This window comes from Mesocricetus auratus, unplaced genomic scaffold, assembly GCF_017639785.1.
Source record: "Mesocricetus auratus isolate SY011 unplaced genomic scaffold, BCM_Maur_2.0 Super-Scaffold_100003, whole genome shotgun sequence".
Taxonomy (NCBI): Eukaryota; Metazoa; Chordata; class Mammalia; order Rodentia; family Cricetidae; genus Mesocricetus; species Mesocricetus auratus.
Genome location: NW_024429188.1, coordinates 80268450 through 80296357, shown reverse-complemented (window position 1 = coordinate 80296357; position 27908 = coordinate 80268450). Strand labels below are relative to the sequence as shown.

The window sequence follows — 27908 nt, the reverse complement described above, 5'->3', positions numbered from 1 at the left end:
AAGAGTTCTATTTTTAAAAGTAATCCTTTATATAAGTACATGCAAGACTGTGCACTCTTAGAACCAGGCCACTGGCATTGTACAGTTCACATGTCATATTCAGATATGATCAAGGTTATGTACATTCACTTGTATTTGAATGTGTGAATATAGACTTTCTAAAAGGTAGTCTTGCTATCTCTCCCATAATGACCTGGAACTTACTATATAACCTTGTATGGCCTCATACAATCCTCCCATTTCTTGGCCTCCCAATTGCTGGGATTCTAAGCACACACGATTATGGTTGGCATTAATAATTATGAAATTAGGAGAAGCAAAAGGTTAGTGTCATAAGGTCTCAGGGTCAAAGTAATTTGGTAGAAGTGGACTCATTGGCAGCTCTTCTGTAGGAACTTGTCTTCTGTAAGAACTGTGGCCATCAGAGGGGATGCTACCTAAAATGGCAGCATAGGAGGTCGATGGTTAATAGATCTCTTGGTGTCTTCCTCTTACCGTCAATTTTCTACCTGTATTTTTCCATTCAGTGAGCATAATTGAAAACGAAGTACAATGGGCACCCAAATAGGTGGTCAGCAACAGTTCATTTCTTCAAAAATAGAGCATGTTTGGGGGAAATGAAGAGTAAATTTGAGTGTATTTAAGTTCAAAATTGCAAAACAGCATATTTTTTCTTTTTTATAAAATGACACATTGTTTACAAGGAAATTGTACTCATGTATACCCATACAAGCAATGTAAAAGAATCCATGGGTCCATATATTCTCCAATGTCTGGATTCTCTGTGAATATGTTAACAATATTTCTAAAAACTATGTTCAAACAAGCAGATGAATTCAGAGTGCTAGTAGGAAATAGGCCAAACTTAACATGAGCTCTAGCGCTGATCACTGAGCCCTGCCTCTTTTCACCTATTTTAAGATTCTCAACATGTTAAAGCACCCAGTTTAGTAAATTGTCATCCATTTCCCTTCACGAAGAGAAGGACATGCAATAATCCTTTACAAGAGTAAAAGAAGCCTGAACATCCAGAGGAGCTGCTGAGCTCAAAGGTTGGGAGCTCCTATTTATTCTTGTCCCACTTTTGTTGCTTGCTTACTGATATGGATGTCCAAAGCTTTGAAACAGAATTATCAGCCATTGGTAGGTGCCTGATGGTGACAAACGAAGTTCTGGTCTTTTTCCAGCTGTCATCATGCTTCCTTTTATGGCTCAGCTATAGAGTGTTCTACTAGATAGTCACCTACTGCTCTTCTCAGAGCATGTCCTTTTCTTCCCCATGCCAAACCAAGTAACAACATTTGACCTGTGAGGGCAGTCTGATAAACTGAATGAGCCATTAGGGGACACTGAATGATAAGATGCTTCCATGGGAAGCTGCCTTTCTTAGCAAGAAATGCCCCCTGATGTACATAAACAGCCACCTCAAACAGAGTATGGATAATTGTCGGACTTAATGGGATATTCATTAAGCAGACTGGTAGCATAATGTAGGCTGAGTGAGTCCCAGCCCTGCTCATTCTGTGGAGATGTTAATCACTCTGCTCCTGGCAAGTCTGTTAGCACTGAAGCTGATGATGTAACCGAGTTTGCAGCAAGCCCTTTGTCTGAGGGACTGCAGCACAGCTGCGGAACAGAGCACCAGGGAGCTGAATGTGTTAATGGGGAGAGGTGCTTTTTCCACTTCTTCCTTCCAGGATGATGTTGCCACTGAGTGCTTTGTGTGTCAGTCAGCACAATCATGTCGGTGAATGTGTTGGTGGATAGTCTTATTTCGGTGTTTCTCAAAGTGATGATGGGATGAACATCAGTGGGCATACCATAGTTATAAAAGCTCAGATGCTCAGATGGTGCACTTAGAATTTTTACACTTCACAGTGTGTAAATGTTACCTAATAAAAGGAACTCTAAAAAAAACATTGAATTCTAGTTAAGGATATCCATGCAGAAGTTTTCAAGTGTGCTTACTAGGGCAATGTGTTTTAATATGTCAAAAATAAGACAGATTGATAAAGGGGTGGCTAAATCAATCATAGCAAATGTTAATTATAGAAATGAGCTAAACATACTTCACTATATGTTTAAGAATTTTCATAAAGTTTTCAAAGAAGAAATTAGAATCACCTTGAACAGGTTTTGCTTTTCCATTTTGTTTTTTTTTTGACATTGGTGCCTGGGGATCTCTCCAAATTTTAGAGTATGACACAGCTGTAAGGTGTGCTTGTTTGTTTTTTTTTCCTTTGCTTGTTTTTTGAAGCTCCCCAGGTGACTCTAATACATATTGAAGGTTGGAAACAATTGCTAAGGTAAGTCCAATGCGGTGTGTAGGATTGATAATAATAATGATCCTTAGGATTTCATAGCAAATTCTGGGCAAGCCAGCTCCTAATAAGTACCTCTGGGCTCCAGAGAACTGTCAGAAAGGTTCCTGACAGATCAAATAGTTTTGTAACTCCAATGAGTAACGTGTATACAGCAGCTCCATTCTATACCCTAAGGAATTGTCCATCCTAAAATGTTAGTAGCCAGAATTGAGAAACACTGCTATAGGCCTGTATCTTTTAAACTGAAACCTACATACAGAAATTGTTTAAAATGTTAAAATTGTTAAAACAGGTATTTAATTCAGGAAATGTGAGGTGAGGTCTAAGAGTTTACCTCTTCCTTACAAGCCACTAAGTGATGCCCATGTTGTCAGTGTAAAGATCTACACAATGAATATCCAGGACCTATAGCTATCTTCTTTATATTTCTAACAAACTGTGGCTATTTGAAATTCCCATCCTCTCTTGGATATACTATAGGACTGACTACTTTGAGAAGCAAGGGAGTTAGTAAATGGATGAGTATAGATTAATGTGTTTCTTGTTATTGGTGGGGCCTTTAAAGTCTGAAGCGAAAAACTAATGTTAATGAGAATTTAAGGAATTGAGCCTAACTACATAGAGAGATACTTTGCTTTGGGGCATGTTTTATGTGGCTATAATAATATTTTAAAGCAGAATTTTCCACAAAGGCTATATGTGCCCAGCGGTCTTATGGAGTTTCATATCCCTGGTTCCCAGAACAATGCCTGGCTCATAGTAGATGCTTGAAGCACTGTTGTTGAACCAATTACAAAGAGGATGCTACAAGAGTAAACACGGGCATCCAGGAAAACAAGGCACTGTTACAGATGTTGGAAATCAAGAGAAGAATGCACTTCAGCAATCCCCCACTTGAAACATTAGTTATGAAATTGATGCATCCTTGGGAATTCACCCTTTTCCTCAACCACTGGAAGGGAGCAGGAGCAATTAAAAATAGTTGTGTGTGTTTCTTCTTCCATGTTGTAAGTTAGAGAAATACACAGCTGGGTGACTTGAGGGTTAGGAACACTTTGCTTGTTCTCTTTGTTTTGGGAATAGGACAGGGAACAAAGAAAGCCACATATCCTACATTTTAAAAAATCGTTAATAAAAAATAGAATCAGACACTATCTTAGGATTCTGGAAGCTCTTTAATGGAAATGTTTGAATAAAGTCATAAAAGAAAAAAGCCAGATATCTCACAATAAAAAATAACATCGTTAATAAAGATAGAATTAGACACTGTGATAGGGTTCTGTAAGCCATTTAAATTAAGTCAGAACACTGAAATACCTATTGTTTTCTAAAAGAACCACAGTATCTGAATTGTCTTTTGTCACTTTAGTCTCATTTTCAAAGATTCCAAAGTCAGAGTGAGACCCTCTGTCCACATGTAGCTTCCCATGAAGCTACAACTTAGCAGAGATAGCATGGCACAATGGGAGCACAGACAGCAGGTTTGAGACAATAAGGAATTTAACGTATGGAAATGGCAGAATCTAGGACACTAAACTCCCATTTCTAGTTCTGATCTAATACTAGTTGGATATAGAAGCAGTATGATTTTAACCATGGTAGAATGTATTTCTTCACTCCATTTTGTAATTTTTAATGCCTTGGAAAGTAAATAGTAACATATGTAGCTACCATCAGCATTTGTATCTCAAAGAGTAAGTTACGATGGTTTGGCTAACCTGCATAAAAAAAGACATGTCACTAAGGAAAGCAGATGGAAAAATAAGACATTAAGGGACTAAGACAATAAACATATTGTAGTTGACTTTGCTCTGGGCTTTCCTCGTGTGCACAGCCAGTGATTTCTGGATGGAAAAAAGTACAAATTGAGATAGGGCTTTCACAAAGATACACAATAATTACATTGACCACCAAAGAACTACTATATAGCACATTGTAGAAAATTTGTCACTTCTTTAGATTTTTCCCTAATGCCAGAGACATGCAGGACAAAGGAAGACTACAGAAGACAAAGAGGCACATGGCAGAGTTATTACATATTGTGCTTCTCAGCAAAGCATCATCTCCACTGCATGCCAACTGGAAATACTCCAGCATTTGGCCAGAGCCTGACCCTAGGTACAATAAAGTCCCCAAATTCAAGACAGCATTGTGGAAGTTCACTGCCTGAACTTGTCCTTCTTTTCAGAGGAGCATGGGTTACCAGGTATGATATCTTGCAATACTGCCTTTTTTGCTAGGAAGAGATTTTATCACCTCCCTAGATTTTCACACCAGGGTCAGTCTCATTTGGCTCAAGTTCATTATGGCTGTAGACTTCAAATAACCAGGGAACATCTTGTCAGGGATATGCCAGATGGCCAGACAGGGAAGTGATCCAGCCCTCAAGGAAATTAAGTGTTCAACCTGTCCTTGCTCTCCCACGGTGCTGGTACATTAGCCAGCCAGCCAGCCAGACAGACAGACAGACAGATAGACAAATAGACAGACTTCAGTGCTGGAGAATCCAGGGCAGGGGCACAATAGGGGAGTTTGGAGAGCCAGAAATCCAAATTCCCATGTTGTAAGCTCACACAGTGAAATCTGATACCCACCATCCCTGTGCTCTCAAAATGAACTCAGCCCCTTCCTTGAACCCCTGGGAGTCTGAGCCACAGAACCCCACAGTACAATTAGCCCTCTCTACAGCTTCTGGGGGTGAAAGGTAAAGTAAAACATTGAGAACAGGTTCACAGATAAGGGAGGGGTGCAAGGTCAATTTCAGTGTCCTAAATAAGGGATGTTGTCACTGCTTTTACAGTTTATGTTTCTGAACCATTTCTCTGGATATTATGCCTTATATAGGTTTTAGACTGAAAAATTTCAGAGTTGCATTTTCATCCCCAGCACCTAGGACAGAATTTGATAATTGGTAGCATTGAACATTTCCTTAAAGAACGAATCTCACATCTGGTAGTATGCTCCCTGTCCCTTAATGGGTTTCTTGATTGCGAGCCTTACTATGTGAACCACGATTAAATTATTCATCCACAAACACCAGGAGAAGATGCTTGGGGTTTACTGTTTAATTGCTTTGGTAGTGAGGAGTCAGACCGCACTACTAGATGATAAAATCCCAAACCAACTGATTTATAAAGGATCTGTTAGAAAGAATTTGTTAAATTTAGGCTGAATATATTTACATGAGCATCTGAGGGCAAACTAGAGATACCATATTGTTATTATGTTTGAAAACATGGGCTACATTGTGAAGATTCATACCATGGCATTGTACTAATTATACTTTGATCAATAATTCTTGAGCACAAATTATTTTGTCCAATGAAATGTAACAATGTCTTTAGACATTATTGATTATCTTGACTGTGGGTGTATTACTGCATGTAGCAGAGAGAGGCCTGGGATGCTGGTCGACATCCTACAATGGTTTGGACGGCTGCCCACAGCACAAAAGTAACTGACCCACAATGTCCATAGTGCTAAGGCTGAGTAGACTTGCAGTAAATAAAGAAGCAAGATTCAGATTACAGACAACAATTATAAAAATTACAGAGATAAAAACAAGACTAGAACAACATCAGTGGATAGTTCTAGATGGCAGAATTATGAATCGTTTTTACCCTTTCTTTTACAAAGTTTCTAATAAAACTAGGTTGTCTTTAAATTGGAAACAGTCACACAAGTAATATGTGAATGTATATCCTGCTTATTAAGTGTTACACATGAGATTGAAGGGTTTTTTCCACTTGTGTTCCCTTCCCACAGTATGAGAATTGTGGTTAGGCCTCTAGGAGCTTAATCCATATGTTTACACATATATTATGTGCAGCTATATAGAAAAAATGTAGAATTTTTGCCAATATTTAACAGCTGCATTGTACGTGCCTCATTGAACGTACTTGCAAAGGCATTCTAAAGTGGGCATGGAGATATAAAATTGCTGGGCTACAGAAAAGGCATATTTAAGATTTTGTCAGGTAATTGCCTTCCAAGTTGCCCACAGATTTAATTTCTCCACATCTTCACCAACAGGAGATGCTTATCTACCTTGTATACAATTTGACAATCAGCTAAAAATAGCATCTTGTTTTGGTTTTAGTTTGCACTTTTCTTGTCGCCGACAAAGCTGAGATCCTCCTCATGCATTTATTGAACCTGTCACATAGTCTCTAATACGAATAGTGGTATTTACATGTCTAGCTTACATTTGTATTTTGATCCCTTTCTTATTTTTTAACAAGTAAATAATGAAGGAGCAGGTTTGCAAAGAAAACACAGAAGTCAGCCTACCCAGTGTTTTTCCTAATCTCACTAGTTAGATCCTGAGTCTGTCTCATACCAAAGTCACTCTTTCTTGCGATTAATAAGAGTCCCAAACAAAGAAGCTATATTATGAAACAAAAACACCTAAGCCCATTCCCACCAGTTTTTCTGACTTTTCTGAACTGAGGCAGTATCTGGACACTGAGCAGCCAGGAGTTACTGCCAGTCAGATTCGCTCCAGCCCACATACAAATGTGTTATGTGGTAAAGCATAAAGATCCATGAAAGGCAGCGTGTGAACTGGATGGTATCTGCGCCCCGTGCAAATGGCAATTAGGACCATTAAATTTCACTTAATCTTCATTAAGAACATCTGTTGTCTAGCGTGCATGAGAAAGCCGAAAATGGGCTTGGGTGATCATGACCCCTACAAATAGTTTTATCCACTAGTTTTTCACCATGTTAGGCATTAAGCTGAAGGAGATGTGGTATATATAATATATAATATATTATATGGTATATAATATACAGCGGACCTTCTTCAGGATGCTAGCATGAACCAGTTGTACATGCCTGCAATTCCAGCACTTGAGAGATAGAAGTAGGAGTATCATGAATGAAAGTCATCTTTGGCTACATAATAAGTACTAGGCAAAGTGGGCCTTATGAGATGCTGACTCTATAGAGAAAGATAGACAAATAGATATATAGGTAGGTAGATAGGTAGGCAGTCAGACAGACATACAGTTAGGTAGATAGATAGATAAGGCTTGTAGGTTATGGGAAAGCTCCAAAACCCTGTCTTTGAGATCAAGTATGCCTGAATTGGGCCATATCAAATCTCTCTTTTCAGGTCACTTCCATCCTTTTGGTTTATCCTTTCCCACACATCCTTCTAGTCAATACCCTTGGAGCTGTGGATTTCAGATCTCTTCAAACTTGCTAGCTATCTGATACTCCCATTTTTCTATCCGCTTACATTCCTCATCTTGCTTGTATTCTGTTGTGGAGGTCAGAAGTGTCCATACTAGTGCCAGAGGGATGCTGGAGCAGGCCAGAGCTTCCTTACTCTATCTGGAGCATACACAGGTTAGACTTTTTCTGACCATCTGCACACATGATGATGCGCTGCTTTCTTAATTGAGCAAGGTTTGTGTTGGGGGTGGATAGATGAGTAGGCAAATGATTCTTTTGTTATATGAAGCAAGCACCTCACTTTTATAAACTTATTGGTTCCAGCTTTACATTTGTTTGATTGACTGTTTGATCACAATTAGTTTTCACCACCAGTCTGTAAACATCAAGGGATCAGGGACCACATCGGTTTCTGTTTCTCAGTAAATCCTGTCTGTCACATGCTAATGGCTGACTAACATTTGGTCAACAAATAATTTAAGTAAATACCTGTGGTCCTGAAGTTCTGAGAACAAAGGAAAGCCAGACAGTCAGGCAAGGGAATTGGGAAAATATACTTGTGAGGGGCAAAGCTACTCACTATCTCTCTACTCTCACCACAAAGAACACATCTCATTCTGTGATTCTCCAGTCCAGCTGTGAGTAAGGCTGTACCCAGGCAAATCGTCCTTCAACTCTGACAATAGTATCATTACCTAGGATGTTTGCAAATGGCTGAAGTGAAGGCTTCCTTCAACAGTTTACTATGTCCCTTCAATTTAAAACCCACTGTCTTCTCTAGGACAGGTATCCATTAGCAAGCACAAATCCTTCTTGCTCCTTGGAGCCTCAGGAAACTAGATAAGCAAGTTGTGAAGCTGGGATTTTAGGGGAATACATTTCTGTTACACTTGAAACTTAGACATACTAGTGCATTTACTGGGTCATGATTGTCTACCAAGACACCATCCCTCTGTCAGAGGAAATGACATGGAAGGTGGGGAAGACTAAGGAATCTGTAAAGAAACTGGAAATAGAGCAAGCTAGTGTTCAGAAAGAACTTGACTGAAGCATTGACTTAAGAAAACAGAAGCTGCTGTGATGGTGTTTTCCACTCTTGCAAACAATCCTTTTTCACTTATTCTGCAAACCTCCATTTCCACCCCCAACCACAGTTCTTCTATTGATGACTTAATTACTTTCCTGAATTTTTGCAAGGCCTTCCCACTGTCGTTAACCAGCTGTGTAGCCTTTCACACACAGCTCATGTTCTGATGTACAGGAACAAGAGCTGAAACCTTGAGTGCTTTAACCACACCAGCTCTACAGTTGCCACTTGTCAGAATAGTGCTAGTTCCCAGAGCCAGCAATTTCCAGTGAGACCATGCTAGTCTCATAAACCCAGGAGCTGGATAAAGCCATTGGCTTGAGTATCACTAATTTCATTTTCATGCTTATGTTTGCCATCATTCACTGAGTGAAAAGAACAAGTCAACTATGATAAGGGCAAAGTCTGCCTTAGCATTGTGCATTGTAGCAGTAAATTTTACCGTAAATGAAATGCATTGATGATTTAAAGCCAGTTACAGAGGAAACAAGAAGTTACAAATGAGCCTGTGATGGAAAATAACTTGGTTATTTGCTTAGTCGTGTATTTGTATTGGTTTATTTTTCACAGTTTACAAGGAGATAGTTCCCCACAGGCCTGCATATTGGATTTATAACACTAGTAGAGTAGTTTAATGCAGTTTGATTTCATCAACCTTCAAATACTGAAGGAGAGTCATGATTTTTTTCAAGAAGCATAAAATACTTTAGGGTGCAAAAGTAAATTTTATGGGCCCATGTACTCTTACCTACCATGTAAAACAAAACCTTTATAAATCGTGACCATCTCTAAGAATAGGAAGCTATTATCATTTATTACCTTTAAAGCACATGCATACACAATAATATCAAGTTTGGGAAACTCTAATTTACGCATAAAGAAATGTATAACTATATCTTCTTAAATAGAGTCATATAACCTATTATTCTGTGATGTTAACTTAAAATCTGTTCTGAAATTTTTCTCTCCAGTACTTCTAGATCACCTTTCCAGGGCTCAAACCAGCAATGCAAATCCTCTCTCATGGGATCAGCCTTCACATATTTTGGGTATTCCTATAATTGTTATTTTCTAAGCCCCATCTTCTTTTTTCTAAAACAAGCAACCTTAAATATATGGTACAAATATTCCCACATTATTTTTCACTGTAGTCATTTTTCCCTAACCCCACTAAATTTTGTGAAGGCTTCTCCCAACACATGGTGTTTGAGTAGAAGAAAATTCCGGTATTGTATGACCATTTGGGAATGCATAGAAATTGGCTTTATTAATCTTCCCATAGTGTACCTACAAGTCCAAGATTTCAATGTTAGACTAAAGTGCCTCAAATGATTATCCCTTGCAATAGAGTACTTTTAAAAATTAAATCTTAGCCAGAATCCCAGTTCTGAAAGTGACTAAGAATAGGATTTCCCTCATTGAAATGAAAAGAGGATGAGAAATTATAGATTCTTCCTTTCAGCTTCCTTGTGTCTCACAAAGTGACCTAAAAGGAATGTTAAGGATCTGGAGAACATAGTTTGTAAGTCACTAATGAACTTCAACTTCTTTTGAGTTTGCACCCAAGAGGCAAAATAGCATATCCAGGACATTCTGTTATTTAGTAGGATACATGGAACTAAATTTTGGGTTCCTTCTTCCCATCTCAGAGTCCTTTTCACTGAGTTACTTACATATGCCCCCCCCCCCGTTAGCCTCTTGTTTTGAAGATTTCTATTAATCTGAAGATAGGCTAGTTCCCTAGAGCTTCTGTTTTAGTTCATCTTGTGCAACTGAATTATCAAAATGTAAATGTGGAAATTTTTATCTATTAAATGTATCCAGTATAATGCCTCCAGAGTTTAGAGATGGAAGCATCTTTTACTTTGCTCCATCTGTCCTGCCATTGTAAAACTCCCTAAATCTTGATTTTGTCATCTAACATCAGTCATTTGATTTATTTTGTTTCTTTTGGCAAGGTTGTTCAATTACAGTTAATTCATTGTACTTAAATGACTTGCTTTGCCAACAAACATATAATCAAGATATGATTATTTTCAGAAACTTCAGTCTCATATTTCATGGCATTTCTTCATCTGGCAAATGCTTTCTCCACCACTGAAATGCATTTTCCGTGTCCCTTAATTTGTGAAATGTATCTAAGCTACCAGTTCCCATTCTTGAAAGAGAACACACCAGCACCGTTTCTGTACTAGAACAGGAGTATAACACCTAAAAATCTTTCTTTACTATCCCGCAAATTCTTTAAGTGTCTCTTCCATTCACTGTACTCCCAGGCCCTGAGCTGATGAAGCAGAGTGTTCAGAAAAACTGTGGCATAGGGTAGGGGCTTAGTGGGAAAGGATGAACTCAGGAGGAGGTATTTTTCTAGAGCATTATCAGTAATTAAAATGTATTTCTCAATGGACTTTCTCCCCACAACAAAATGTGATTTTATCAAAAGAAAAGTTTGCTAGGTATGCCTTGAATCAATCCTTGTTTGTATCCACCGACAAAAAAGTGCTGAAAAATTATACTCTAATGATCATTTTCTATCCTTTCTGGGTATTAACATTAAGTTAATTATTGATTTATATTTTCTAAGATATGCTTCTGTTTTGCAAAAATTAGCACAATATTTCCTTGTCTTTAGTGTTTTGGCTTCTCTTCCATTTTCCAAGAACTTTCCAGGTGGTGGTGACTCATTTGGAGAAAATGGCCTCTTTCATTTGAACCTTTCAACAGCATTGTTTGTAATGGTCAGGGGCCATGACTAGGAGAGATGTTTCTTGGAAAAAGTATATTTGAATTGGGCAAATCAGAGGCTGAAAGTCAGGATGGCCAATAAATGTGTTATTGACAGAGGCCTGGCTTAAAAAGGGAGCCAAGTCTAGGAAGGCAGTTGTCTCTGAACCGTGGTCCAACAAGCATTTCTGATGGGCCTCCCACCTTTTTTCCCTTCCCATTATTTTGGCTGAATGTTCTCCTCATTGCTGTACTTTGATTCCTCTGAGCTGAACTTGGATGGCTAGAGCATCGGCACAAAAGGGACCAGAAAAATGCACAGCTGCATTAGAGTTTCCAATGAGGTTCTAGGTCAGGAACTGTTCATGACCTAGATAATAAGCAAAACAGGAAATTATTTCAAGAAATTAATAAAGTATATTAAAATTGATATACTTTATAACACACAAATACATATGTCTAATATATGTTTATATTTTCTATTTATATATATTTTTTGAAAAAGAGGTGGCATCCACTAAGTAGATGGACTGCAATCCTAAATATAACATACTTCTTTGAGAACTTATTATGCATCCTGTCCTGTATTAGATATTAAGAGTACACAGAGACATAATATTAAACATGTTGCAACACATAAAATATTTTCTACCTTAGTAAAAGAATGAAAGATTATTTTTAAAGTGTTTTCTTTAACATTTGAAACCAAAATCCAAGTGAATATTTTAAAAGGTTAGCCTCCAGTGACTGGAAAATGAAATCCATCCAAACTCTGTTGCAAGTATGTGCTAGTTAAATGACCCTTGATCTACTGTAAATGTGAAGAAAACAAACTTGAACAGCCGGCAGTTTGTCTCCTGACCCAATGCAGCAGGCCTGATTGTTATAGAGACTTCGAAATCACATACACATTCAGTCTAGCTAAAATTCTTGGCCCTTCAACATGGGACTTCCCATTTATTTAATAAGTCCTGCAGTGAGAAGCAGGCTATGATCATCTAAGGGGTTGATCTGCTGCTCTGAGCCTGAAAGCTGGACTCCTGATCCCAGTAGCCCATTCAAGGGGCAAATGCAAACAACACTCCTTTGCTCAAAGTGGAAAGGTTTGAGTTGAGTGCTTTCCAGACGATCACACTGGTGGCCATTTTATGAAGTCTATTTCGGTCTTGTACACATCCCTCAATTTGCATTCCTGCTGAAACTTGCCACCAGGTCTGCTTCTCTGTGTGGGAGGCAGAATGGATTTAGAGGGTGGAGAAGAAAGGCCCCTTTGTAAGGGGGGAGAATACAGAACTTTCACTTAGCATCACTCTTAGGTGTCTTCAGCCAAGCATTTTGTTCCCTTGCCTCTTTGAAAGTTGGTGAAGAAACTCTTTTACTACAGACATTAGCCTTAGTTCCGCAAGCATTTGATTTTTTTCTGAGCTTAAGCAAATTTGGCTCATTAGATTGAAAGAGCATGAAGATGATATAGCAGAAGTGGAAATAGTTCTAAAGATGGTTTACGTGCAAAGGGTATGTTAACATACAGTCATTGCTCCTTGATATCTTTTACCAAATTTCAGGGGACACTGGATGTCTGCTATTATAATTTTATGACATCAGGTTCAGTTCTGGTCCTCTCTGGGGTCTGCATCCTGTCCAGGGTTGTAAGGTTTCCTAGAGAGAACTAAGAATGAGCACTCCAGCATGAATGAAATTATCAGAATTCTACAGCTAGCTGACCCTTTCTCAGCAATCAGTCCTTGGTCATTGTCAATGCATTGGGACTAGAAATCCCCCCCATGAGGATGACTTTAATTCTGTATGTACACAATCTTACAAGGCTCAAAAAAACAACTGGTTTGAGTCAAAACTTGGAATAGCCAAACAATTTGGATGATTGTATAAACAGTGTCCAAACTTTAATTTTTAGAAGATTAAATGTAGATTGTACACAAGAAGAGAATTAAATTGTCCAAGAAGCAAGTAAAATGAAAACAATGTACAGAAAATATGCTCCTTGGGGGACAGGAAAAACGTCTTTCTTTATTGTCTCCTAATAATTACCATAGTGAGGGAAGCATTGTGAGCACTAAATGAAATTTATTCAATAAGTGGACAAATTGAGAATAGAATTTTGACTATAGGATTAATTCTGAAGTGTGTTAATAATTCAGAGAGATTCTTATCTCTCTATGTTTCATACAATACTAGTTTTGAAAAGTACCGCTAAGAAGGGAAGCCAGGCACCCTGGGAAATAAAGTAGCTCTCTCTTGCTCATGTGCTCTTCCTTGCTCCTTTCATTGCTCTCCCGGCCTTTCTCCCTCCTCTAAAATACGATTTACTTCACCTGCTTCCCTTGATGACTGTGATTCCATGCATGTGTTTTGTGAAGTAGCTCTAATAATTTGTCATGAAGCACTGATGATTTTCAAGGAGCAGCCATAGGTAATATTTCTTTATGTTCGAATCCGAAAAACAAAATACCTCACAGGTAGTCAAAGTGCATTTGCATCACTTATCAGGTAAAGATCTGAGATGTCTCTTTTAAGTAACTTGTCCCTGATTACACTGTGTTGTATGACTAAATCTCCCATGTTTTTCAATCCTGGAAGAGAAATTTGATAGGGAAATTAGCTAGTTCTAGTGCCTTCATAGTAATTCTTGTGGAAACTGTTTGAAGTTCCTTCAGCATTTCACTTTTTAGGCACATGAGACTGACACATGGAACATGGCCAAACTAGAAATTGTCTCAACATCTACTCCTAGCTTTCTTCAAATGTATAACTGTGGTTTAACTGACTGTATAGTGCCTTTTGAAATGTGATGTTTCAGGATGTCTCCCCCATCCCAGTCCATCTGTCTGTCTTGTACTAGTGATAAGTCATTGACTTGTTTCTTTCCTAGAACTATCACTTTCTTCACAAATATTCCAGATGAACCAGGTTCAGTGTAATTACCAACTCCAAGCCCTATTGGTCTATCACAATAGAATGAATAAATCAGGGCTGTAGTGAAATCATGGTCTTTAGAAGGATGTCTGAACTAGAAGAACTTCCAAAAACCAGAGGTCTAGGCAGGCTGAGTCATTAACCAGTAAAGCAGTTGGAAACTAGGAAATAAACTTTTATTATGGTTGAGGTAAGGCCAAGGGTCAAATATCACCTAGCAACAGACAATAGGAACAGCTGCAAGGAGATGTTCCTGTGAAGTGAAGTATGGTGCATTTAGTGACATGCACAGCTTTCACATACTGAATGTCATATAGTACATCCCCAAGTTATTACAAGCAAAATAGTCTAAATGACATCATACTGCAAGCAGCGATCATAGATTAGTATAAATAACTCATTCTTTCTAAATGTTCTCCCACATTTTACTTATCATTTCCTTTAAGGTTAGTGGGACTGCCAGAAATTCCTCATATGCCATTTAAGTACACTCAAGTGTCCTGCTGCTGGTTTTCAGTTTTGAACACTATAATGTTTATATTTACATTGCTTTCGATAACTGCATTCTAAAACATATGAGAACACTCTATGTTCTTGTTGCTTAGCTGTCATTTCTTCATTTTCCATTCTGTCCCTGAAATGATATATACAAAGGACAGGGAAGAATAAGAGGGAAAGAAACTTTGGCTAGGACAGTTTAGCGACTATATGAACTGTGGCTGAAAAACAAAGGACGGGATTGTCATAGCTTGAAATACAGTGGACGTGAGAACAGCATGTGTAAAACACTGTTAGGATTGCTTGCTTAATTGTGAGTCTCACCCCTCTGTTTCAGGGTACAAGAAATCCTTCCTCTTTCCTACAGCAGTACATGCATGCTCCAAGTTTTCCCCTCCAGGCACCCTCTACACATATTCTCCACTGCCCTATGACCTTGTCAGTGACCCTAATGAGTAGGCTCTCGCATCTTTTTTATTACGATGGCGTTTGGCCAGCTGAGCATAGGCCGGGAGGAGAGAAGTGAGTGAAATTAGGCTGTCTAGTCCCTGACACCCTGTCTGAGAAATCACTAGCTATCTATACGAAAGGTCACGACTCCTGTCAGGGAGTCCTCTTCATATAACTCTCTCCTCTCTGGGTTCTGGCAGCTGCTCCTTTTCCTTTAGGCCTACCGCTGGTAATGGACACCCCTGTTGATGGACCTGTGATACTACAATATCTCCTCTGGTTTCTCTGTGTTCTCCCTCCACTTCTGCTATCTGTCCTCTTTGGTAGACTCTACTTAGTGTATCCACTCTGTTTTCTACAGAAACCCTGATGGAAAATCCTATCAAACTTCTTGATTGGTTTCTGCCATGATGTTTTAGAGCAGGGACAGTAAAACACAAAGTTACAAAGAAGAAGGTAACGTGTGAGGAAATGTTGCAGGGTTATGGCCATTGTTATGCTGTCTGGTGTTGTTGAGACCAAAAGTTCCGCAGAAAAATCTCAGAATATTTATGATAGTGCTGTCTACCCTTTACCAATTGAACAGTCATGCCTTTTGTCCTATCCTCAGTCAGCCATGAGAAACGTTCGAGGCCATGACTCTAATGCCTACTCACTCAAGTAAAGTTAGTATCCTTGTTAAACTTCAGCAACCTGGGAGGCAATGACCTGAGGCACATTCGGGTCTCTACTTTGCTGTAAATCAGTTTGCACTCTTTTGCTTCCCTTGGACTTAGTTTGCAAAGAATGAGCTTATATCCTTTGGCTTCCCTTGGAATAGTCTCAGGAAGCCTGGGAAGGGGGGTACAGTTAAGCCTCTGGGATTCCACAACAGCTGCCAGCATTCTGGCTAGAGTGTATCTGCTCATTAACTGTGTCTAACCTGGAATGTTTCATACTGTCAGAGCTAGAAACGTCCTCAGAAATCAACCAGTCCAGAGACTCTCAGAATCTCTAGATGGCCTTCAGGGAAATTCCTAGCACCCCCCCCAAACACATTCATTTCTGTTGAAACTTAACTATCTAGGTACACTTTTTTTCTGGGGAGAAGATGTAGCTTTGGTCAAATTCTCCAGTGAACTCTTGACACAAAGACAGCATAACCCTTGAAGGACCAGCATCATTACTTTACAGCAAAGGTAGCTAGGCCCAAAGAGAAGGCAATGACCCAGTGATAGATTTTAACTTTCAGTGTAGACAGTAGCTTTCTTTTTTTAACTGAGATCTTTTTCTTTTACTCCTTTAGAATCTACAACTATGCCTTTACCCTGATTTGAATGTAGCGGTCACCAGATAACTATTACATGTAATAGATAACTGCAATAGGTTCTACAAATGCACTCACATTTTTAATTCGCCTTACTAAACTGAACCTGGAATTGTGAGGGGCCCAGGGCCAATCTTTGAGTTTAATGGTGCCAAGGGATCAGTCAGGATTTTTCCACCCCAGTTCTGTCTGATGAATGGAGTTCTGTCTCGTCCTTGTTTCTCTGAGCCAACTTGTCCCCAGGGCCCCATGGAAAGGCAGGTGTCAGTGCTGGGCATGGACTCAGCAGCCTAACCCCAGCACCTCTGCAGCTGCTCTCATGCCTGAGAGGTCTCCAGTGGGAGTTGATATAGGCTGTTGGGAAAATGGCAAAAGAAAACGAAGGAAAGAACACCCCTCAGTACTGAGGGGTTGCCAGGCTCTCAAGGGGCTGGCATCACCTGAGATCAGTTTATTAAATCATAAACCATCTCCTGGTAAAATACAGTAGAATGTCTTTTTTCTTCCTGTCTCTTTTTTGTGCTTCCTCTTTCTTAAAGCACTGTATTTCCAGGCCAAGGGCTTCCTTGCCTGGTGTATAAAGAGCCTTTGCAGTATGCCTTAGGTATGTGTGTCAGAGTGGAAGACGTTATATCGAACTCTGGTGTAAGCTGTGTCACTAACTAGAAATGAGACCTGTAAAAGTCACTTAACCCGGATGGCCCTTTTTGCTCTGTTTATTAAAAAGGGAGCCAATGAGCCAGATGAGGTAATTGAAGTGAAAGAACTTGACAGATGTAAATCAGTAAAAGCTACACAGAGTGGCTGGGGCCTTTCATCCTGCAAAGACAACTACTGTAAAGACTGAAAATAGGACAAATTCAAGTGTCAGTATCTCAACTGAATTCTGACTTTCTACATTTCAGTATTGAGGAAATTCAAGAACGGAGTAAACAGAGTCACTGTTGGCTTTTGGACTAAGAAGGCCAGGGAAAGATCAGTTGACCTTAAACACAACTTATTCCTCAAATTTCTTATGGTATTTTACATACTAAGTACCTATGAAAAGGGTGTTTTTAGAACTAGTCACTCTTTATAAGTGGAAGATTGAGTGATATCTAATATACTTTAATGTTGGAGGATCACCATGAGTTAGCTCAGTTTTACTTGCTATAGGAATAAGTAAATCCACCACAGAAGGGCTGGGAATTTCCAGAGAATAATATAAATGGTGAGAAAGGGTTATCAATTTCCATATCCACAATCAGCCATCAAGATTGCTTCCTGAGCCATGGGATGGTCACAAAGTAAAACCTACCACCACCATGAGGGAAAATAAAGTAAATGAGAGCCATGGGCAATGTTCTCAAGACATGGTTGAAAGATGGGGAAAGGAAAGCAATCCATGGAAGGTGTGCGGCTGAGAAAAGAATCTCATTGTTTTCAAGCAAATGGTTGCAAAACCGACCCGGAAGCTGAGTTTTAAAATTCCAATCTTGTGTCATGCAACTTTCTCCAACTAGCTCCCCTCAGGATTCCAAATGATTTAGTTCAACCAGATGTACACTCACAATAAAACACACTAAACACATAAAGAAACAAATCACCGTAAGAATAAACAACAAATTTGTTCTTTCAGCCATTTGAACTGTCAGACTCACAGCATCAATGGCTTTATTAGGAATTGAGTAAACAAATCACATAAAATATTCAGGTGGAATAAGAAAAAGAGACTATCAACTAGGCAGTATTCCAGAAGCTACAAAGGGAAATGGTCACCTGATGGCCATTGTTGCTGGGTGTCAAATGAGGCTAGAAAGTGGAATTGGATTTGACAACCTTCAAGTTGCTGATGATCTTGGCAAGAGCAAACTTTCTAGAGCAGGATATAGATGGAACTCTGATTACATTAGCTTGGGTGGAGAATTAGAGGTGTGGGAGAGAATGTAACATAGGACAAATGCTGCTTTTATCAGCATACAGTCATGGTGCAAAATGAAGAGTTCCATTATATTTTCATGTGTGTGTTTAATGAATTTTGGCCATATTCAACCACTATGACCATCTTTGGTTCCATGCCTCAACACTTCCTTACTGAATAATTTCCATTGCTCAAAAGTCTCCCTCCTAGAAAGGTTTCAAAAACAGTAAAAAAATTGTAGAAATACAAGTATTATTGTTTTTATCTCTTCAAAGGCATTAGGGAAGTGCAGATATTGAATAAAGAGATCTGTGCCAAAAAGGGCACCATAGAATTAGGGACCTACTTGTCCAGGCCCCTCAAAAAGTGTTGCTTTGAAAAATCCACAAGCAAAACTCCAAGATAACTCCAAGCAAAAGAGTTTGATAAGAAAATAAGGGTCACCTAGAAACATTGCACACATTAAGAAGCCAAGTTGGTGTTGGTCTCTTACTGAAGCCAGTCTAGAGCTGGCAGGCAGGGAATGTTCCAGAATAAAAGTGGCAGTAACTTTTAGAAAGCCTCACTGGTAATGTTTACTGAATCTTTCATTAACTCACTTTGCAAAGCTTGCCAGCTCCTCTCTCTATGGTCAGGGCACATTGTTGGCAAGACTGAGAAATCAATGTGGGTTGTCTGCTTTGCCACAGGGGTTCCCTCTTCCACACCACTGGAGCCAGCCCTCTTCATAGACACACTTTGCCCTTCCCTTCACCCTGAGTTCTAGCAGGAGGCAATTAATTGGATGTTTTGTCTGTGCATCAGGTTAGCATATGGATTTGGGCAATTGTGCTGTGCCGTGTTTTGGGTGGAGTAAAACCAATTACCATAGCTACTAAGATGTAGCCTTTGTTCACACAACTACCATTGCCTAGACCCCCTCCTGTTTCCATTAACCTATATCCCGGCTCTGTTTCCAGACTCAGTTTGTGAGTTGTCTTCCTTGTGAAGTCTACCTCAGTTCTCTGCATAAAACATTTTTATTGGTATATATCCATTGATGGGTTTCATAAACACATTTTATTCAAGATTATTATATATTTTGACCATATTTGTCATCACTAGCCCCCAACTAGTCCCACTCTTTGTTCCAGATCGTTTCACTATTACTTTCATGTCATGTATATAAATGACTGTGTGAGGCCATGATGATCTTTATTTTTATTGTTTTCTTTGTCTTCTGTGATTCTTCGCACTCTTTGTGCCTCCACAGCAGTGCTAACAACAGTCTGCGTTGTATTCTAATTATTTGTGTAGTTCACACATGCTTATTACATTGTCATTTGTGACGGCAGGGGCCTTTTACTGTTCGTTTTTGTATTTCGCACATAGTTCCTTTGCGTTAGAAAGTGTTTAATGACCAATATGGGGGAGTTGAACTTTCACTAAAAATACTACACACTTCAAAAGTGAGTCTCATAGATTTATAACTATTCCTGAAGAACATTTCTTTCTGAAGAGTTAGATAAATGGATTATAGGATGTAGTAGCAGCAGGCACATGCAAAAACAGCCACTATCTGTAATATGTGAATGGAGAATCTAATCAAATCACAGTCAATTTTCCATTTGCAGCTAATAGACTCAATCTGCTTGCACACAGTGATATGTTGCCTACATTGATCCACTTGTCTTATGACATTTAAGACACCGGACCTTCCAAATAATATATTGTTCATACTAATGCACAACCATGCTGGTGTCCTTCTCCCCATACCTGCTTTTTTATTTTTTAAAAAGAAGAGTTTTGAGGTAATGGTTCGGGGTTAGTTAAAATGTGTGTGGAATTAATTTTCATTGATTTTGTGCTGGTAGTTGCTTAGTTATAAAGATGGGTGTCATGCCTATGTGTTCTCTCCTCTGCCATAAATACTCAAGTATGATTCATACTTGAGCTAACGCCAGCAAGACCTTTATTCTTGGGGATGCTGGGATACTGCAGTAAGTAGTCTGTTACCACATTTGTTGTCACTTTATTCTAAAAAGATTGCTTCAAGAAAGCTAATTATAAAATTGTGCATTTGAAGTGTGAGCCAAGGTGGACTTTGTGTCACATTGTCATCATAAAAATTTTATAAAGGAGGCGGCAATTATTTCAGTTGAGATTTGTTTCTTATATCCCATTATTATTGTCCTGTTCTTTTCTTTTCTTCTTTTTCTTCTTAGAATTCTTCCTTCTCCTTGTCCCTGTTTTCTACCATGTACTCAGTTTTCACTAAAGGGAAAAGTTTCTCTTGTTCATGAATTAAAAATATGGTTAACAACAAAACTTCATTTTTCAAAATGACAGTCTAATGTATATTGGACTCTCTAATCTCGAGACTAAAGAGTCTCCTGTCAAGAGGTATAGGGAGTCATGCTTTCTCAGGCAATTGAATTATTTTGTTCTGAATTGAAGCAAGATGCCTGAGTGTTAGTCCCAACACTTTCATGAGCCAACTGTGAATCCTTGGGAAGGTTTGTATTTTTGTGCCTTTAGATGCTCATGTTTTAAGATAGAAAACATTTTATTTTCTCATCATTTAATGAAGATGGGGGCTGCTGTGTTTCAGCATTGAAAGCATTTGGCAAAATCTGGGTATCCACATGCACAAGATGTGTTTGTCTACATTTTGAAGCCAGTAAAATAGGAAGCAGGATCACATAAGAAACCTGATGCTGAACAGCTGGATTGCAACATGAATGTGTTTGAAGCCAGAACACCACTGTGAGTTTGTCAAAAGCATAGGAAACATTGCCTTTCTTATAAGATCCCCAAAGGGAGGGCTAGCCCAAAGCTATATGCTAAGCCTGAGAGAAGAGGAGATACTTGGGCTTGCCAGAGGATGCGTAGTTGTAACTGCAAGTACTCTAATAGTCTGTATAGCATTCTTATCCTAGAATAAGATATCATGACATAGGACTGGGATAAAAAGAAACCATTAAGAACTAATTTTTCAACAATTAAGATATCTCTGTGAAAAACAGTGTCTGAATCTATAGACAGTTCTCCATTTTTTTCCTTAAATTTGTGCTTTAGTTACTTTTCAAAGTCTCCAAATGGTAATGTCTGTTCCCATCCACAATAGATTTCTTCTACTTTTCTTTTTATATCCATTAAAAATCCTCTGGATATTTCTCCTTCCTTTCTTCTTTGTACACAGTCTAAACTGACACGACCTAGGCTAAATTCTTATTAGGCCATAAACTCTATGAAATTCAGAGGGAGGGATGAGCCTGGACTGTGATTCAGTGAGCAGGACTAGGTAAATGTTCATGAAAGCACAGACGGGTCCTGAAAGAAAGTACTAATTCCTAGATATAAACAGGCTAGCTCAAGGGTGAAGGCATTCCTTGCTCATGAGCAAAAATAGAGGCAGGTAGTCAGGTCAAGGGCAGCCTCAATCAAGAAACCGATGCAGACCCAGCTAGTTTCTAAAAGTTCAAAGCTCCACATTGTATTGACTCAATGTCTAAGACATTGTCAGGAGATCTGGAGTAGAGCTCAAAGCATGTCGTTAAGCTCTTTTATTGGAACTTAGTTCCAGACCACATGCAGAATGACCCTTGAACTAACCTTGTCAACCACAGACTGGGTCACTTGGATATGACTGGTAACCAATAGCTTCCATGACATCTATAGGTTCTCTTGTCATTGAAACTAAGTTGAAATGTGCTCTGTTTCAATGTGTGTCACTCCATCAGAGGATGAGCTCTGTAATGTGATATCTGTGATTCTTGTTCTTCTGTCAGGTCCCAAGATCTATAGTAAAAGGTACATTAGATTAGATGCTTGTTTAGATTTATTGATTTTTTTAAAGCCTGGGTAATTTACTTATTTCTGATATTCAGGCATCTCATCTCTAAAGAAGTGAATACAATAGCATTTTCTGAGTCTGACTTGAGATAACAGATTTAGAAGTACTCAGGTCAATCTAGGTCCTATCTCAGAATAAGGATTCAATCAGTAGAAGCTCTGATTGTCATTATATGATTGTGTAGTAAGTCAATGAAGGCTGGACAGGCTGGCTGAAAAAGGGTGTGGGTGTATTTGATGAGGTTGAGGCTCAGAACTAGGAAGAAGCTTAATAGTAATGACCCTGGCAGCCCTCCAAATCTCCCTTTCTTCCCTTGGCATCTCATAGATGGTTGGGAGGCTTAAACAATAAGGGGCAATCTGTAAGCATCTTCTTCTTTGTGTGAGGCTTTCAATCATCTTGGCTGGGGAAACAGATTGAATAGATCTTGGGTGGGGGGATGATGTTATTAATATAAACATTTTTTTCAAATGTAGTGTATTGCTTTCTGCACACAGCAAGCTGTTGTTAGTTTGTAAGGTCTGTGCCTTTAGAAAGCCATTGCTGGCAGCTTGAATGAGATTCTTAGAACAATTAGAGGCTTTGGACACTTACAAGCCAAGAAGTTGGAAAAGCATGTTTTTTGATTCCATGGTTCCTCCTGGGGTTTGCCTTATGTGTTGGAGTAATTATCAGATGTAATTAGGAAATCTGAGAAGTGGGGAGACTGCAGGGATAAGGCTACTTTCCCAGGGACCCTCATTTCAGAAGGGAGCTTGGAGACTGTCTCCACTATAAAGAAGTCACAATGCATATCACATTCAAGGGCAAGAAGGGTCCTGGGAACACAAATTTATGGGACCTATTGCCCATGATGAGTTTTAAAGTGGTCAGTGGTAGATCTCCTCTGTTAGTTTTTCAATGTGGAGAGAAACTCTGGCTCATTACTCTACTAGGTAATTTTTTTAAACCAAGAGTTCAGTCTTTGTAACATCCAAAGAAATTTAAAATGGTCTACCTTTAGAACAGATGAATATGAAGAGAGAAATTCCCAACTTGGGGTCTGCTACAAGGTTTATACATCAGAAACTGCAGACAATCTGTCTCACCTACCTTGGTCTAGACCCAAAGTTGGGCTATCCCGTGAGTATTTTGCCTTTGAGGTGCTTGCAGAGGTACCTGTGTTGGAACCTGTGTTAGCTGACTTTTCTTCAGAGCAAACCATTCCATTTATGCATCATCTCAACCTTAGTCTTGATGACATGGAGACAAGGTGAGCATACATATAACATGGAAAGGCGATTATATGATTATGTTCACTCACTAGGGATCATAGTGCAGGTTATGAATGTGGTAGGTATTTTGTGAGAAAGAGAGTGAGATCCCTTGTTGTTAGTGAAGATGGCTTAGGTGTGAAGTTGTGTACCTTGTTAACACAATGTGAAGTTATTGTTATAACTCAGTATTTCTGCTTTCTCCTTAGGTCACCTGTCTCCATGATTTTTTTGGTGATGATGATGTGTTTATTGCTTGCGGTCCTGAAAAGTTCCGCTACGCTCAAGACGATTTTTCTTTGGATGAGAATGGTAAACACTATTATCGGGCTTGTTTCACTTTTGTTCTGCTCCTTTTCATCCCTTAGGATTTTCGTGATCTCATGTGGCCTGGAGAATATTCAAAAACAGTAACTCAAGGGTTGATATGGCTAGTATTTCTCCTTTGTATTTGAATACATGACACACTAAGAGAAAGGTCAATTGGGTCTCCCAGAAGTGAAGCCTTCTTACTACATGAAACTTGCCATCTTCCCCAATAATGACCACATTCCTTGAATCATATACTATATATAATATGAACTAACCTGCACCATCAAGAAAGAACTTTACATATTTTGCACATACACATTTTTTTCTAGTCATTCTTCTCTGGCTTTTTTGGTATGTGGTAATGGCCCATTTTTAGGAAGGTTTTTTTCCCCAGTCTATTATTAGTTTCAAACCTTGTTACCACCTTTGTGTTTGCTACCTCATTCTCTCTGTATTGTGGTTCAGAATGCCAGAGCATTGCTTACCTCAAGAAAGACCTGAACATCTCAAGATCCAGGTATAAGTTAGAACTGAGTTAGGCCACACAACAGAATTAGGATGGAATACTGATGGAAAAACACATTAAAGATACATGTGAGAAAAACAAAGAGTGGTTCACCAATAGACAACCTACAAGCAACTCAAGGCAAGGTCCTTTTAAAAAGTGGCATTTCTACAAATTTTCTTTTAGAAAAGGCAAACGACCATGAAATAGCTAACCAAATCCAGGCCATATCCAATTTTCTATTCTCTCTGCATCTGTGGCTCTTGACAACAATCACTATAGTTCATCAACCCAAATAAAAAGTGGAGCAAACAAAAGTGAGATGTCTTCTCAATTCAGGTTCCTAAAAAGTTCAATTGACCAAATTACCCCCACAAATCTTCTGAGTGTAGGAGTCAACGAGGAGGTCTCTAAACAAAAATCTTCCCTCTACCAGATGTCTCAGCAGTTAAGAACACTTTTTGCACTTGCATAAGTGATGGGGAAGTCCTGTGTATATGTCAGTTAAGCACTGTTGACCAATAAGGAAGCAAGATAGGTGAGACTAGGAGTCAAGGAATATGCTGGGTAGGAGAAACACAGGGAGTCACAATGTAGCCCGCCAGAGAAGTAAGATGTCCGGAACTTTTCTCTGGTAAGAGAAATACTTAGATTAACAATTATGGGATACTTAAGTCAGAGCTAGCCAGTAAGAAACAAGCAAGGCTAACAGCTTCATAATTAATACAGCATCTTGTGTGTTATTTGGGGACTACAATGTGGCAGAGCCCAAGCGACTGGTGGGGAAAAACCAAAGTGGCTGGCAAGGAAAAGGCTTCTCTCTACACATAAGACCTAGATTTGGTTGCCCGCACCCACACAGTGATTCACAAGCATCTGTAAATCCAGTTCCAGGGGATCCAACACCCCCTTCTGACCTCTACAGTCCACAGACATACACATGTTGCAATACATGCATATATTGGGGAGCTGGGAGGAGGGGAAGGAGGAGAGGCTAGGGTCAGAATGTATAGTATGAGAGAAGAATAAATAAGAAAAACAGTACATCTAAAAAAACTGTGCAGGAAATAGGAACTCAAGAGATGTAGCTACTGACACTTGCATTGCTACTTTCTTGCTTCGTGGCCCTAAGTCAGAAGCTTAAAGTTTGTAGTACTCTCATTTTTTAAAGGAACATAATTATTTTCCCAGTAAAATACCAGTTTCAGTGACTCAAATTACCCCTAATTTAGAATGCTGAGTGATCTTCATAGAAAGAGAGTTCCAAACACACCAGACTATAGCTAGAACAAGTGCAGAAACATTTAGCCTACTCTTTTCTACAGACCCATAAGTATTCTAGAGTAATGAGCATCAGACCCATTATTGACCCATTTATTTATTAAACCCGCATAAGGGATTACAAAATATACTGAACATATAAAAGGGCTCTATAAATTCAGCATAGTAGTAGTAATGGTGCTTTTGAAATGGAATGATATGATGTTATTAACGTACCTATCACAATGTATAGCAGGTAATGATAGACAATGAGTAGGAGCTTACTCAGGGACTCTGCATCTATGCAGCCATGACATCGGAGGTATGTCACCTGTACACTAATAAAATAAAGGCAAATCTTCCACAGGTACTATTTTTCAAGTATGGCTTGGTCAATTGCAGATGATCAATCTAACATGTGATCTAGATGAGTTGCTTTAGAATATCTGCCCTTGCTCTAGAATTGAGGAGCTTAAATACTTAGTTTATCACAAGAGACTTTTGGTATTTTCTCCTATGCCTCCCTTGCCATAGCCATAATTCCTACAAAAAATGAGGAACACCTTGTAATTCTGAGTCACTTGAGATGGGGGTAGTGTGCTGAGAGTCTCAGTTCTACCTTTCCCTAAGCTGCTTGTGTCCTTTTGTCCGCAGAATGTAGAGTCATGAAAGGGAATCCTTCTGCCACAGCTGGCCCAAAAGCTTCCCCAACACCTCAAAAGACATCAGCCAAGAGTCCAGGCCCAATGCGCCGCAGCAAGTCTCCAGCTGACTCAGGTAACGACCAAGACGGTGAGTGTTCTTTTCCTATTGTATATGTTAACTTCATTTATAGAAGATGATGCCTTCTGCATAAGATAAATGACTTCCTTAAGGTCAGCAGTAGCTCCATGATGACCAATTCTATCCTTTCAGAGACATAAGAAATCTTGTTTGGAGACAAACACATGTATTCCCCAGGAACTGCTCACGTTGTTTTTTGAGACAGGTCTCTCACTGGGATTTTGGACTTTGCTGATTAGGGTAGATGTCCAGTATGTGCCAGGAATCATCTGTCTATTCCTCTTCAGTGCTAATATTACAGGCACATGTACCACCACCATGACTTTTTAACGTTTAACTGTCTCCTTAGCTCTTGGGTCAAGGGACACAAAACAACAAGATTCTATGAAAGAATTATAATCTATGGCCTCCCTGACAAACTAACTCTGTATCATAGAACTAATATTGGTCATAATGCAAGCTTTGTATGTTATATGCATTTTGAAAGTTGTGTGGGTTTCATATGACATCATCACATGCACATTGTTTAATTTGAATGTTTAGTGGTTACATTTAAAATTAAGAGAAAACAATATAGATAGATTTTATTTACTGATCCATTCAAAGGTAATCATTTTAGCATGTGATCAATATGAAAACTATTGAGATGCTTGCCATTTTTGAAATTGCTCTGCCTTTTATACTTAATACACACATCTGAAATCTGATTAGCCACATTTCAATGTGACTAGTGACTATTTACTACATTAAGCAACACAAGAATGCCTTATTTTGCCAAAACATTTTTAATAATCTATGTTACAAAAGGGTAACTATCTAGGTTGCTTTTCTTTAACACTGAGAAACTGAGGGGCAGTTCAGATTCTCAAGGTCTTCCCAATGCTGTACAACTATTTAGTATTCAAGGACCAAAACCCAGGACTCCTCTCAGCAGACATTGGAAATGGAGGCTGAGTATGGGATTTCCAGTGTGGTGAATACAAAGATTTTTTTGGATGGTCCTTGCTTCTCAATGTCCTTCTCTCTGGCCCACCTCCATTTAAAGGGTTTGGAGAGGCCAAGATATACTGGGGGTGGTTTCTAGGTCATTATCCTGTGTTGAGTTCAACACAATGTCACAGGTAAGTTGGTACCTTTATTTCGAATGGTCTGCTCTGAATAGATTCTACTAATTCCACTAATGTCACTCCAAGATGAACTGATATCCTTGGTAGGGCTGTATGAAGACAAAAACTCTCCCATGCTTTCACCTTCTTGAGGAAAACTCATTTGCATTAAAATATCACAATATTGACTGCAGTTATATTTCAATGGTAGGTATTTGCCTAGCATAAGTGATGCTGTAGGTTCCACCCACAAATACTGCAAGGTTGAATAAACAAAGGTGTTTTCCAACAGGGAAGACTCTTCTCCATTTTCTTTAAAGAATTCACAACAGTATAATTTCCAAAATATGGTAGGAAATAGATTTCAAGTTCACATTTCATCTTGTAAATCTACAGTATCTCACAGTCTATGATTGAATTTGGCTTGAGAAACAGCCCAATGAACAAATCCCT

The 27908-nt window shown here is 39.0% G+C and overlaps 1 protein-coding gene across 7 annotated transcripts in view; it reads left to right on the top strand.

The window, feature by feature from the left end:
* The window catches only part of Dcx (doublecortin), a 72587-nt gene that overhangs the window by 26851 nt on the left and 17828 nt on the right, over positions 1-27908 (top strand). For 4 of the 7 annotated variants that reach the window (XM_021234331.2, XM_040744510.1, XM_040744508.1 and 1 more), the window contains exons 4-5: positions 23699-23801; positions 26221-26343. In XM_021234331.2, coding sequence (XP_021089990.1) covers positions 23699-23801; positions 26221-26343 — 226 coding nt within the window. Of the gene's footprint in view, positions 1-23698; positions 23802-26220; positions 26359-27908 lie in introns of all 7 variants that reach the window. The other 3 variants (XM_040744509.1, XM_021234330.2, XM_040744505.1) reach the window with 1 other exon arrangement.